Source organism: Camelina sativa, chromosome 12, assembly GCF_030686135.1.
Source record: "Camelina sativa cultivar CO46 ecotype springtype chromosome 12, ASM3068613v1".
In the NCBI taxonomy this organism is placed as follows: Eukaryota; Viridiplantae; Streptophyta; class Magnoliopsida; order Brassicales; family Brassicaceae; genus Camelina; species Camelina sativa.
In genome coordinates, this window is record NC_141891.1 from 41,054,021 (window position 1) to 41,065,542 (window position 11,522).

Below are 11,522 nucleotides of genomic sequence, written 5' to 3' on the forward strand. Positions count from 1 at the left end.
ACACGTATTACTCCCCCTGTTCTAAGCATCACTAGAAGTCCTTAAGTCTCCGCATTCCAATCTGGTGCGTGAGCTTCTTAACTGTTGATGTCAGTAATGATTTGGTGAAGAGATCGGCTGAGTTGTCGCAGGATTGAACTTGTACCACTTGAACTTCTCCGGCCTTTTGTAGTTCATGTATGAAGAATAACTTAGGTAAAATGTGCTTCGTCCGATCTTCCTTGATGTAACCTTCCTTGAGCTGTGCGATTCAGGCGGTATTGTCCTCATACAATACAGTGTGTTCCTTGTCATCGGCCATGCCACAATCTGACCTGATATGTTGAGTCATCGATCTCAACCAAACACACTCACGGCTGGCTTCATGCATTGCTAAAATCTCTGCATGATTAGATGATGTAGCTGCAATGGTCTGCTTCATCGAACGCCATGAAATTGATGTACCACTGTACGTAAACACATAGCCGGTCTGAGACCTTGCATAATGTGGATCCGATAGATAACCTGCATCAGCAAAACCAACTAAACCTTCTTTGTTATAGTTAGTATAATATAAACCCAAATCAGTCGTTCCTTGTAGGTAATGTAATACATGTTTGATACCGTTCCAGTGCATTTGGGTCGGACAGGAACTAAATCTTGCTAGGAGGTTCACGGCAAAACAAATGTCTGGTCTAGTGTGGCTAACCAAGAACATTAACGCTCCTATAGCACTGAGGTATGGCACTTCCGGACCGAGAACTTCTTCATCATCCTTATTTGGACCGAATGGATCTTTATCCAAATCAATGCTCCTTACAACCATTGGGCTAGTCAATGGGTGAGACTGGTTCATATTAAACCTCTTGAGTACCTTTTCAGTATATGTCATTTGATGCACAAGGATTCCATCATTTATGTACTCAAGCTGCAATCCCAAACAGAACTTAGTTTTACCTAGGTCTTTCATTTCAAACTCTTTCTTGAGATATTCAACTGTTTGGGCGATTTCTCCAGAGGTTCCTAGGATATTCAAATCATCCACATACACTGCTATGATTACAAACCCTTTGTTTGCAAACTTCTTTATAAAAATACATGGACTGATGGGATCATTCTTATAGCCTTCCTTGGCTAGGTACTCACTTAGCCTATTGTACCACATACGCCCACTTTGTTTCAATTCATAAAGGGATTTGTTTAGCGTTATGCAGTATTGTTCTCGAGAACCACTCTTATCTTTGAGCTTAATACCCTCTGGTAATCTCATATAAATTTCATTATCCAGTGGACCATATAAGTATGCGGTTACAACATCCATTAACCGCAAATCCAGTTTTTCTTTTATAACCAGACTTATTAGAAATCTAAAAGTCGTTGCATCCATCACAGGGGAGTATGTCTCCTCATAATCTATTCCTGGTCGTTGTGAGAATCCTTGTGCTACAAGTCGTGCCTTATATCTCATGATTTCATTATTCTCATTTCTCTTCCTTACAAAGACCCACTTATGTCCAACTGGCTTTATATCGAATGGTGTCCTTAAGATCGGACCAAACACAATCCTTTTCTTTAATGAATTCAACTTCACGTCAATGGCATCTTTCCATTTTAACCAATCTCTACTCTGAGTGCATTCTAATATAGATGTGGGTTCATGATCCTCATTTATTTCAAGTGCTAGCTTGTATGCAAATATTTCATCGGTGTCGACATCTTTACGGTTCCATTGTTTTCCAGACATGATATTAATTGATTGAGATTTCATTATTATCAATACCTTGAGAACCTTGAGGTTCAGCGTCCCAAACCTCATTTGGTACCTTAAGATTTGCCGCGGCCATGTCTATAATTTCTTTAAACTCGGATTTATTTGCACCTTTCTTAGATTTCTGAGGGTTCTTATCTTTGGAACCTAATGGTCTGCCATGTTTCAAACGTGCCTTAGACTCTGTAGCAACTTGATTGTGTTCCTTTTGAACATCAATACGTACTGGTGCATTACAAGCTGGAATGTACGATTTTGTTACTCTCTTTGGGTCAGCAAAGGAATCTGGCAATTGATTAGCTAGCGTTTGCAAATGTATAATGTTTTGGACCTCTGCATCACATGCTAGAGTCCGAGGATCTTGCCAATTTAAAGATGTTTGATTCCATGATATTTCCTTAACCAGCTTGTTTGTCTCTCCACCCAACATAGGAAATTCGGATTCAACAAACTGACAATCCGCGTATCTAGCCTTAAATAGATGACCCGTAGTTGGCTCAAAATACTTAATAATGGTGGGAGAATCATATCCAACATATATTCCCATCCTCCTTTGAGGTCCCATCTTTGTTCTCTGTGATGGAGCAATTGGTACATAAACGGCATACCCGAATGTCTTGAGATGGGATATGTCTGGCTCATGACCCGTTAATAATTGGGATGGCGAATATTTATGCTCACTAGATGGCCTGATGCGTATAAGCTCTGCTGCATGTAATACTGCGTGTCCCCAAGCCGACACAGGAAGTTTCGACCTCATGAGTAATGGTCGAGCAATTAATTGAATTTATTTAATGAAGGATTCAGCTAATCCATTCTGTGTATGTACATGTGCCACGGGATGTTCCACACTTACCCCCATGGACATACAATAATCATTAAACGCTTGGGATGTAAATTCACCAGCATTATCTAGACGTATGGTTTTAAGTGGAAAATATCTTTAGTTACTTTGACTGGTGATAGCCTTATAATGAGTTTCCCTTGTGTACATGCTACACACATGAGATTTTTGGGATAACTCGTCTCTCTTTAAGAGTGTGCCCATTTGACTTCATAATTAGTTGACGCATCATGTTAGAACCCGGATGGCCAAGCCGGTCATGCCATAGAGTGAATTGTTCATTGAACATTTTATTCATTGCCAAATTAGCCTCTATCATATTAATCTTAGCATGGTAAAGACCAGTGGCTAGTGCAGTTATAGACTCTAGGATTCTCTTAGATCCTTGGGTGATCTCAGTAATATATAGGAACTCTTTGTTTCCTTCACCCTTTGTTTCAACATGGAAACCATTCAAACGAATGTCCTTAAAACTTAATAAGCTTCTCTTTGAGCTGGGTGAATATAAGGCATCACTTATTTCAAGATGTGTGTCTAGCCGTAGCCTTCAATTAAACTTGTTATACCCGCTATTGTGCTAATATTGGCATTTTTCAAAATGAGATTTTGCAAAATATCTCTTATCATTTAAAATTGTGTGGCTTGATCCACTATCCACCACAATTATATTCTTGTCCTCAGCCATTTCTTAATATGGACAAGAATTATGTCTTAGACACAAAAGCATAACAAATGCATATTTTAAGGTAATAATATAATTGAATTTAAACCAAAATTATAATCCAATAAAATTCAAAGTCATAAAACATAGAAATTAAATCAATACAACATTTGAGTTTAATTATCAACTTTTAGGCAATCAAAAGTCTCATAATCCAATTGGTCATCATTCTCATGGTCAGTGGCGGACCCAGGAGAAAATTTTACCCAGGTCAAAAAAAAAATTAAAAGCTAGTTAAATAGAAAAAAGAGACAATTGGTGTAGTAAGGGGGAGTTGAACCGAGGTTTGGGGGGTCAATCTATTAAGGGAAAACCAATTATGCTACTGAAATTTTACAATTTTACATGCAAAACAATACTATTTCAACATTTTACCCGGTCAGTTGACCCACCTAAACTCTACATGGATCCGCCACTGCTCATGGTCGAAATCTCCTTCACCATCAAGATGAATCAGGTTAGCTTCTAGATTCTTTTTCAAACTCTCTTGATAGAGATCAATAAGATGCTTAGATGTCCGGCATGTCTTAGCCCAATGATTCGACATTCCACATCAATGACAAAACGATTTAGTCTTATGTTGCGGTTTGAAGATTCCACGGCCTCTACCACGACCACGACCGAAGTCGGATCGGTTCCAACGGCCATAACCACCAAGTCCTCTTCCACCACGGCCACGGCCATGATGCTTGTCTCTATGGCCGTAGTTGGACTCTTTAGTATCCTTGGGATCTTTAGGCTCTTTCTTAGTCATGTCAACCCTGTGGGCTTCTAGTAATGGATTCGATCCAGGAGGCCTCACAGCACTGTTCATCAACAATAGCTCATTTTTTTGCTCAGCAAGTAGCAAAAAAAGAGATGAGACTTGCATATGTCTTAAAACCCTTTTCACGATACTGTTGCTGAATCAGTATGTTATTAGTGTGAAAGGTTGAGAATGTCTTCTCTAGCAAGTCTTCCTCAGTCACCTCAGTACCACATAACTTCAAAATCGAGACTATCTTAAATAGCTCTGAGTTATACTCATCCACAGATTTAAAATCCTGGATCCTTAAGTTTTTCCAATCAAATTGAGCCTTTGGTAGGAGCACCATCTTTTGGTGTTCATATCTGTTTTTCAACTCTGTCCAAAGGTCAAGAGGATCTTCAATAGTAAGTTACTGGTTCTTGAGACTCTCAGCAAGATGATGGCGTATATGCATAATCGCCTTATACTTATTCTTTTCAGAACAGTCATTATCATCCTCAATGCATTTGCATAGGTCTTTTGATTTTAAGTTGATCTTAGTTTCCAATGCCCATTGCAAGTAATTGTCTCCAGAGACATTAAGGGCAGCATATTGGAGATTGTTGAGCTTTGCCATCTACACAATGCAAAACATGTATCATCCGATCATTAGCATGCGGTATTTGAGACCGAACCATGCCATCGAATTAAACTTAGGCCATGCGGTATTTGAGACCGAAACATGCCTTGCCTTTATACATAATTTCGTGGTTTAACATGCATGAAAACAACAATCCTAGATAAACATATGAACAAGCATGCAAAGTTTTCCTTCTATTAAGTTTTTTCCTTTTTCTCTAGATTGAATTTCCTTTTCTAGTTAGGAATAAGACAAAAGTTTTTAGGAAATATTTTCTAGGTTTTTAGGATAATGTCTAGAATTAATTTGGTAGTTATCCTAATTTTGTGTTTTGATTTTTCATGCAAAACATAGAACAATTCCGATTTTAAGATCTTAGTTTTTAGGGTTTTGATTTCTAGCAAAACAATCAATGAATAATCGGATTCTAACAACTTAGAACAATCAGTTAAATATTTTCATCTTTTAGATTCGAATTTAGGTTTCTAGTTCTTAGGTTTTCATGCAATCAAAATCAAGCAATCAATCAACAATAACAACCGGATTTTAATCATGGTATATTCAGATTAATTTGCAAACAATCTAAGCAACCCTAAACCTCATAGCAATCGATTTTAAATTTTTAGGGTTTTAGGTTTTCAAGGCTTATGAACTTGTTTGTTGATTTTTTACTTGTAGATTTTAGGGTTCTTAATAGATTAAGGTCATATTCGATTATATGTGTCCAATAAAGTTCGATTGTTTTACCTTAACACCGTTTGGGGTTTGACTGGTATTGATCAGGGAGCTAAAGACCTCGGATTTCACTTTGAACTTGACCACAAACTAGAAACGAACCTCAGGCTGATCTCGAACAAGCAACGATCACAAACAGGAGCTGACTACGAACGCGGATTGATCACGAACTGGTCACAAACAGGAACCGATCGCCGAGAGTTGAACGAACAAAGGATGTGGAGCGGCGGTTTAGGGTTTAGGGATTTTCTCAGTGGAGTTTAGGGCAAACTCTTGCTGATAACGTATTGTGAAACTAGAGATACTCGAAGGATGTATTCTCTTATTATTATTCATTATGTTCGATAATCATACATATATATAGTGAAGGACAAAGCCTTATTACTTTAGGAAACACTAAACCGACTTAGTACAAAGGAGGTGGCTGAAGGGCCTTATGGACTTGGACAATAAGTGGGCCGGTTATGGAGATCCATCCTAAGTGATTTACAACAGATTTATGTTTTTCTAATTTAACTATGTTTGTTGTCAGCTTGTGTTTGATTAGCTTATTTATCCAACCATTAGGTTGATGACCTTCTCCTCTTTATCTCCTTCTGAGATTCTACAAATGGTAACAATTATGTTTGCACAAAAAAAAGGACTATGACCAACTAATCAAGGTTGAGAAATTAGAAAAGAATTAATTTGACATAATTAAATAAATAATTGAAAATTATAAGCACGTGAATATATGAATCTCAAAAAATTCAAAGATATATATATAAATTAAATAAAAATATCTAAAACTACTACAATAAATTTTAAAATACAGTATTAGAGAAAGAACATGCATATATTAATCTTCCATTTTTTTGGGTCAACATATTAATCTTACCTATTCCAAACTGAAAAATGAGAAAGTAGAACAATAAGGAAAATTTGTCTTCCCATTTAAAAAAGTTCACCAATTGAACAAAGTTGAACATAATATTTTTGAATAAATTATTTTGTTAGATGAATAATATGAGACGGTCTATGTTTATATAAAACTGATTATTTACAAAATTTAGAATTAATAATTAAATGTATATTTTCCTTAATCTCAATTCTATTTTTTTTTTGAATTAATAACTTAAAATTAAAAATAAGTAAATAATGTTATAATTTCGAATTTTATGAAATATTTTTATATATATATATATAATCTTCTTATAATTATTTTTAAAAAACTTTTAATTTTTGTAATTTTTTTGATAATTATCTTTTTACATTATTAATATTCTTTAGAACAAAGTTTTTTTTTGTTGTAATCTCAAATCCCTCTTATTAAATATTAACTTTTACACATGTCAAAATCTTAGATTGATATAAACTTCATACATGTCAAAATCTTGTTAATGGCTAACTTTCAAAACCCAATTTTATATAATAAGATATAATCTATTTTGTAACTAACTTATAATAATTATATAGTCTAAAAAAAAGATTGTGTACTTATGTTTTATTATATAGGAGATAATTGACAATCCAAACAAAATTATTTTTAACTAAACAAAACAAACAAAATATAAAAATAAATAAAAATAAATATGTTATTATTTTTTTGAAAAATTATTCTGTTGTATTTCGTGGGTTAAAATCTAGTTAATGGCAATTGTTTAAATCGTCTTTGACTCGAATTGATATTTATGCTGGAAAGTATCATAGACAATAAATTAGAGAGTAACTAAAAGAATAACTTATCATTGAATAAACCATTGATAAGTTATTCTTTTAGAGAGTAATAAAAGATTCTGTTTGATTTGATTAAATGCATATTAGCATATGATTTTCTGTAGATATATTCCTTTTACGTTTATTTCGGCATTAATTTGGTGCGAGTTAATAATCGATTTTTGTATTGATTTTAAGCAGGATACGATATTACGATTAGTCAAATCGGGTTTCAATTTTTGATTTAAAACCGATTCGAAAATTAAAAATATAAACACAAAATCCAAAAATGTTAATATAGATTTAAAATACAAAGGGGGCAATGTTTTCACTTCACACGATGCACAGACTCAAAGTTCAATACATGACATTTTACAACCTATTAATTAACATTTTTACTCAAAATACAAAGAAGACCATGGTTTAACTTCGCCGGATTGCAAAATTGACTAAGACTTTATTCACTCTACATTTTATGATTTATCACAACCTATTAACATCTTATCATTTTATTCAAAATACAAAGACAACAATGTTTTCACTTATAAATCATTTTATTCAAAATACAGATTGACTACATAAACTTCAAAGTCTTCAATACATTTAAAAAGATTTTAACAAGTCCAAATTTCATGACTTTTTACAACCTATTATTATTAGCATCTTACAGACAAAAATGATTTTGTCATTTCTCTGGATGCGGCAGATTGACTACATTAATTTCGATACATTTGGAATGATTTTTAGAGATATGACAAAAATCAGTACTATTTCTTTACTTATATAGACCCACCCATATTGTTCCCACCAACATTCATCATCAATTAAAGTTAAAGTGAAAAGGTTATCATAAACGAGGTACACTAATCATGAAACTCTTAGAGAAAATGAAATATGTAGAATGTTTTATGATAATAACGATCACATGGTTCGTGTCCATGAGTCTTGGTGACATTGGTGATGTAGCCAAAGCACTCGGCAACCCAACCAACGGACTCGACACTTCTTGGTATGATGCACGAGCCACATTTTACGGTGATATTCATGGTGGAGGCACTCAACGTAAGTTAAAATATACTCCTTCTGTTTTTATTTAGTTGTTGTTTTACGACTTAAATTTTGTTTATAATAGTTGTCGTTATAGATTTCTAATGCAGATGTTTGGTGAATATTTTAATTTAAAAGTTTTGACCATTTAAAAAATTATAAAATATATTAATAAGGGCAAAACATAAAATTTAATATTTTCTTAATTTTTGTGGAAAACCTACAAGTAAAATGAACCAGAGAAAGTAATATATAATGTCGAACTAATTCTTGAATTGATATTTTTTTCAAAGCCATAATTATTACATAATAGTATAATACATACTCACTATTCTTCCTTATACATTCTATAGAGGGAGCTTGTGGATACGGGGATCTAAACAAACAAGGCTATGGTCTAGCCACAGCAGCATTGAGCACGGCACTCTTCAACAACGGGTATACATGCGGGGCTTGTTATGAGATCACATGTGCAAAGGATCCACAATGGTGTTTGCCCGGATCCATCAAGATCACGGCAACAAATTTCTGTCGATCAGATTACACCAAATCTAGAGACATTTGGTGTAACCCACCACAAAAACACTTTGATCTCTCCCAACCAATGTTGCCAAATACAAAGCCGGGGTTGTCCCGGTTAGATACAGACGTGTTCCTTGTGCGAAAACTGGTGGTGTAAAATTTGAAATCAAAGGAAACCCGAATTTCTTAACAATCTTTTCATACAATGTAGGTGGAGCCGGAGATATTAAGTTCATGCAAATTAAGGGAACCAGGACCAGATGGATAACAATGAGCAAGAACTGGGGACAAAACTGGACCACTGGTGTTGTACTGACCGGTCAGGGTTTATCATTGAGGATTACGACAAGTGATGGGGTTTCAAAAGATTTTACTAACGTGATTCCATCGAATTGGGAATTTGGTCAAACTTTTGATGGGAAATTTAACTTTTAGAAGAAATTATATGTATACTAGGTACATTCCCGTGCGTTGCACTGTTTGTTGTTAGTTATTTTTAAAAATTTTTGTTTTTATAAATTGAATAATTTTAACTCATTTTCTTTTTGTTTATCATATTTAAAAATGAACATTCTCTTTTATTATTATTATTACTATTTTTATGTGTTTTTGTATTTTGGAATTTGTACCTTTTTCATTACCTTTTATTTAAATATATATAAATATATTTGCTCACCCTTTTTGAAATGATCAAAGAAGTAAAAACCAGTTTCGCATTTTGAAATAATTTTATTATTCATGATTGTTTTGTTAGATTTAAAATGTATTAAAGCTTATTGTTGTTTTGTGATTTAACCAGCTTGCAATAGATTCATGATGAAATTTGTGGTGTAAAATCTGTCAAATTTGATTAATATTTGAAAAATGTTTTTGTCGAAATAGTTATTATTCATAAAAGATTGCAAATATTCACATCATATCACTACTACACATACAAATCTTCTTACTATACCATTATAAATTAAACATGTTTACTTTTGGAATACAGCAACTAAGTCATTCTCTTTTCGTAATAATTAAATATAATTTGTCTATATAAATAATTTTGGGAGTTGACTATGTATAAAAATATACTTTTATGTGGTTGGAAAAAAATATACTTTTATGTATTTCAATGTCATTCATTCATCTTATGTGTTCTGCAAAGAAATTAACAAAATAATCATATTTACTTTAAAAAATCAATCGTTATAAAAATACACACTATATATACAAAGAGTTTAAAACATGGCAAAACATGACGACACACACACACACATATATATATATATATATATATATTTGTTCTATCCTAATTAATATTTAATAGCTAATAATAACTTTTTGAGAAGAGGTACTATATTTTGTAAGTATGATATTAGAACACTAATTATATAGGTGATGACCTTTATTTTTGTTTGGAAGATTTTGTTGATAATTTGGGATGTAGTTCAATATCAAATTTAGTTTAAACGTAAATAAATCTTAAGCCCAAATATATGCTTGTGGATATTTAAAAATAAATGTATTCTCCTAATTTGTATTTGGAATGTAATACTTATTTGCAATAGTTTTGGAAGTTAAAATTAAAAGTAGTCATAAAAGTTTGAGCTGAAGGTTTGCATTAAGAATTAATTTAAATAGAGTGATAATTTAATATTTAAGCCTGATAGGACGGATAGTAGGCTTGTTTTGTGTGGTATGAGTGTGCGTAAAGCTTAGATATCTTCTTGAAGCTCACATATAAGAATACAATACAAAGATATGAGGAATTGTTTTATTATTTTTTGAGTAATATAAAAACACTTTTGTTAATTATTGGCGTTTATATTAAAATCCAGGAAAAAACAAAACATCAAATAAAAAGCAGAACAAAGCTGATAAGAAAAGAGGTTTAAAAATTGAATCCCCTTGTGTATTTTCAATGAGAGAGTGCTATGTACATCATCTTCCACGGCACGATCAGACTGTTGGCTACTCACCAAACTCTCATCAGATTCTTCCATAACAACTTTTGGTTATTTTTTGGTGATATTTTAGAAGCAAAAATAGGGATTAGCTGATGGAAGCAGTTGAATATAAGATAATGTAATCTACATATAAAATATTTATCTATGTTTTTTTTTTTTCGGTAAGACAAGCCAATTCATCTATCTATGTTAAATATATGACTAATCACCTAATAGAACGTTGGTTTTTGAGCTATTGGGATTCAAAACTGGATGTGTTGCTCATGTTGTAGGAGAGTTTAGATATTACTACAGTTTATGAAAATCTTTGGTAATTTAGTTTGGAAATAGGAAGATGGTAGGCTTTAGTTAAGCAATAGATGCTATTAGAAAAAAAAAATTAAAATCTAGGCTAGCTGTATATACACGAGTTCTTTATAATATGGGTTCATTTAGTGGTAATATGTGGATTTTGAAATATGGACAAATGACCTGTAAGATTTTATAGGTTCATTTTGAGAATGTTTGTTTTTGGGACAATAGAGATGGATCTTCAAAAAAAAAAAGTAAGATACATATAATATAGTCTCTAAAATTAAAATCAATAATTAAGCTTTTAAAATAATATTTAATTTGTTTTTTAACACATACAACAATAACCAACCAACCAACCAACAAAAAAAAACACAAAAATGTATAATATCTAAGATGAAGTGAAAGAGAATGAGAGAATGAAAAATGAGTATTTATAGGATAGCAAGTGATGAGAGTTACAATTTAGAAACTAAAAAATATGGGAGTTAATTCTAATTTATTGTGTGTTGAATAAAATTGAGTGGAGAAATAAAGTTAATGTATATTTATTTTATTTCAGTTTTAATATTAAAGTGTGAGTTAAATGTATATGATTAAATGT

The 11,522-nt window shown here is 32.6% G+C and overlaps 1 protein-coding gene and 1 pseudogene across 1 annotated transcript; one reads left to right on the forward strand and one right to left on the reverse strand.

Annotated features, from left to right (window-relative positions):
* Positions 1–3,865: 3,865 nt before the first annotated feature.
* Positions 3,866–4,676, reverse strand: LOC147933423 (uncharacterized). Its single transcript, XM_087477450.1, has 2 exons — positions 4,474–4,676; positions 3,866–4,214 (listed from the first exon to the last, which is right to left on the reverse strand). The coding sequence occupies exons 1-2, from the start codon at positions 4,674–4,676 to the stop codon at positions 3,866–3,868; spliced, it is 552 nt and encodes a 183-aa protein (XP_087333576.1).
* Positions 4,677–7,978: 3,302 nt separating this feature from the next.
* On the forward strand, positions 7,979–9,113 carry LOC147933424 (expansin-A25-like; annotated as a pseudogene).
* Positions 9,114–11,522: the final 2,409 nt, after the last annotated feature.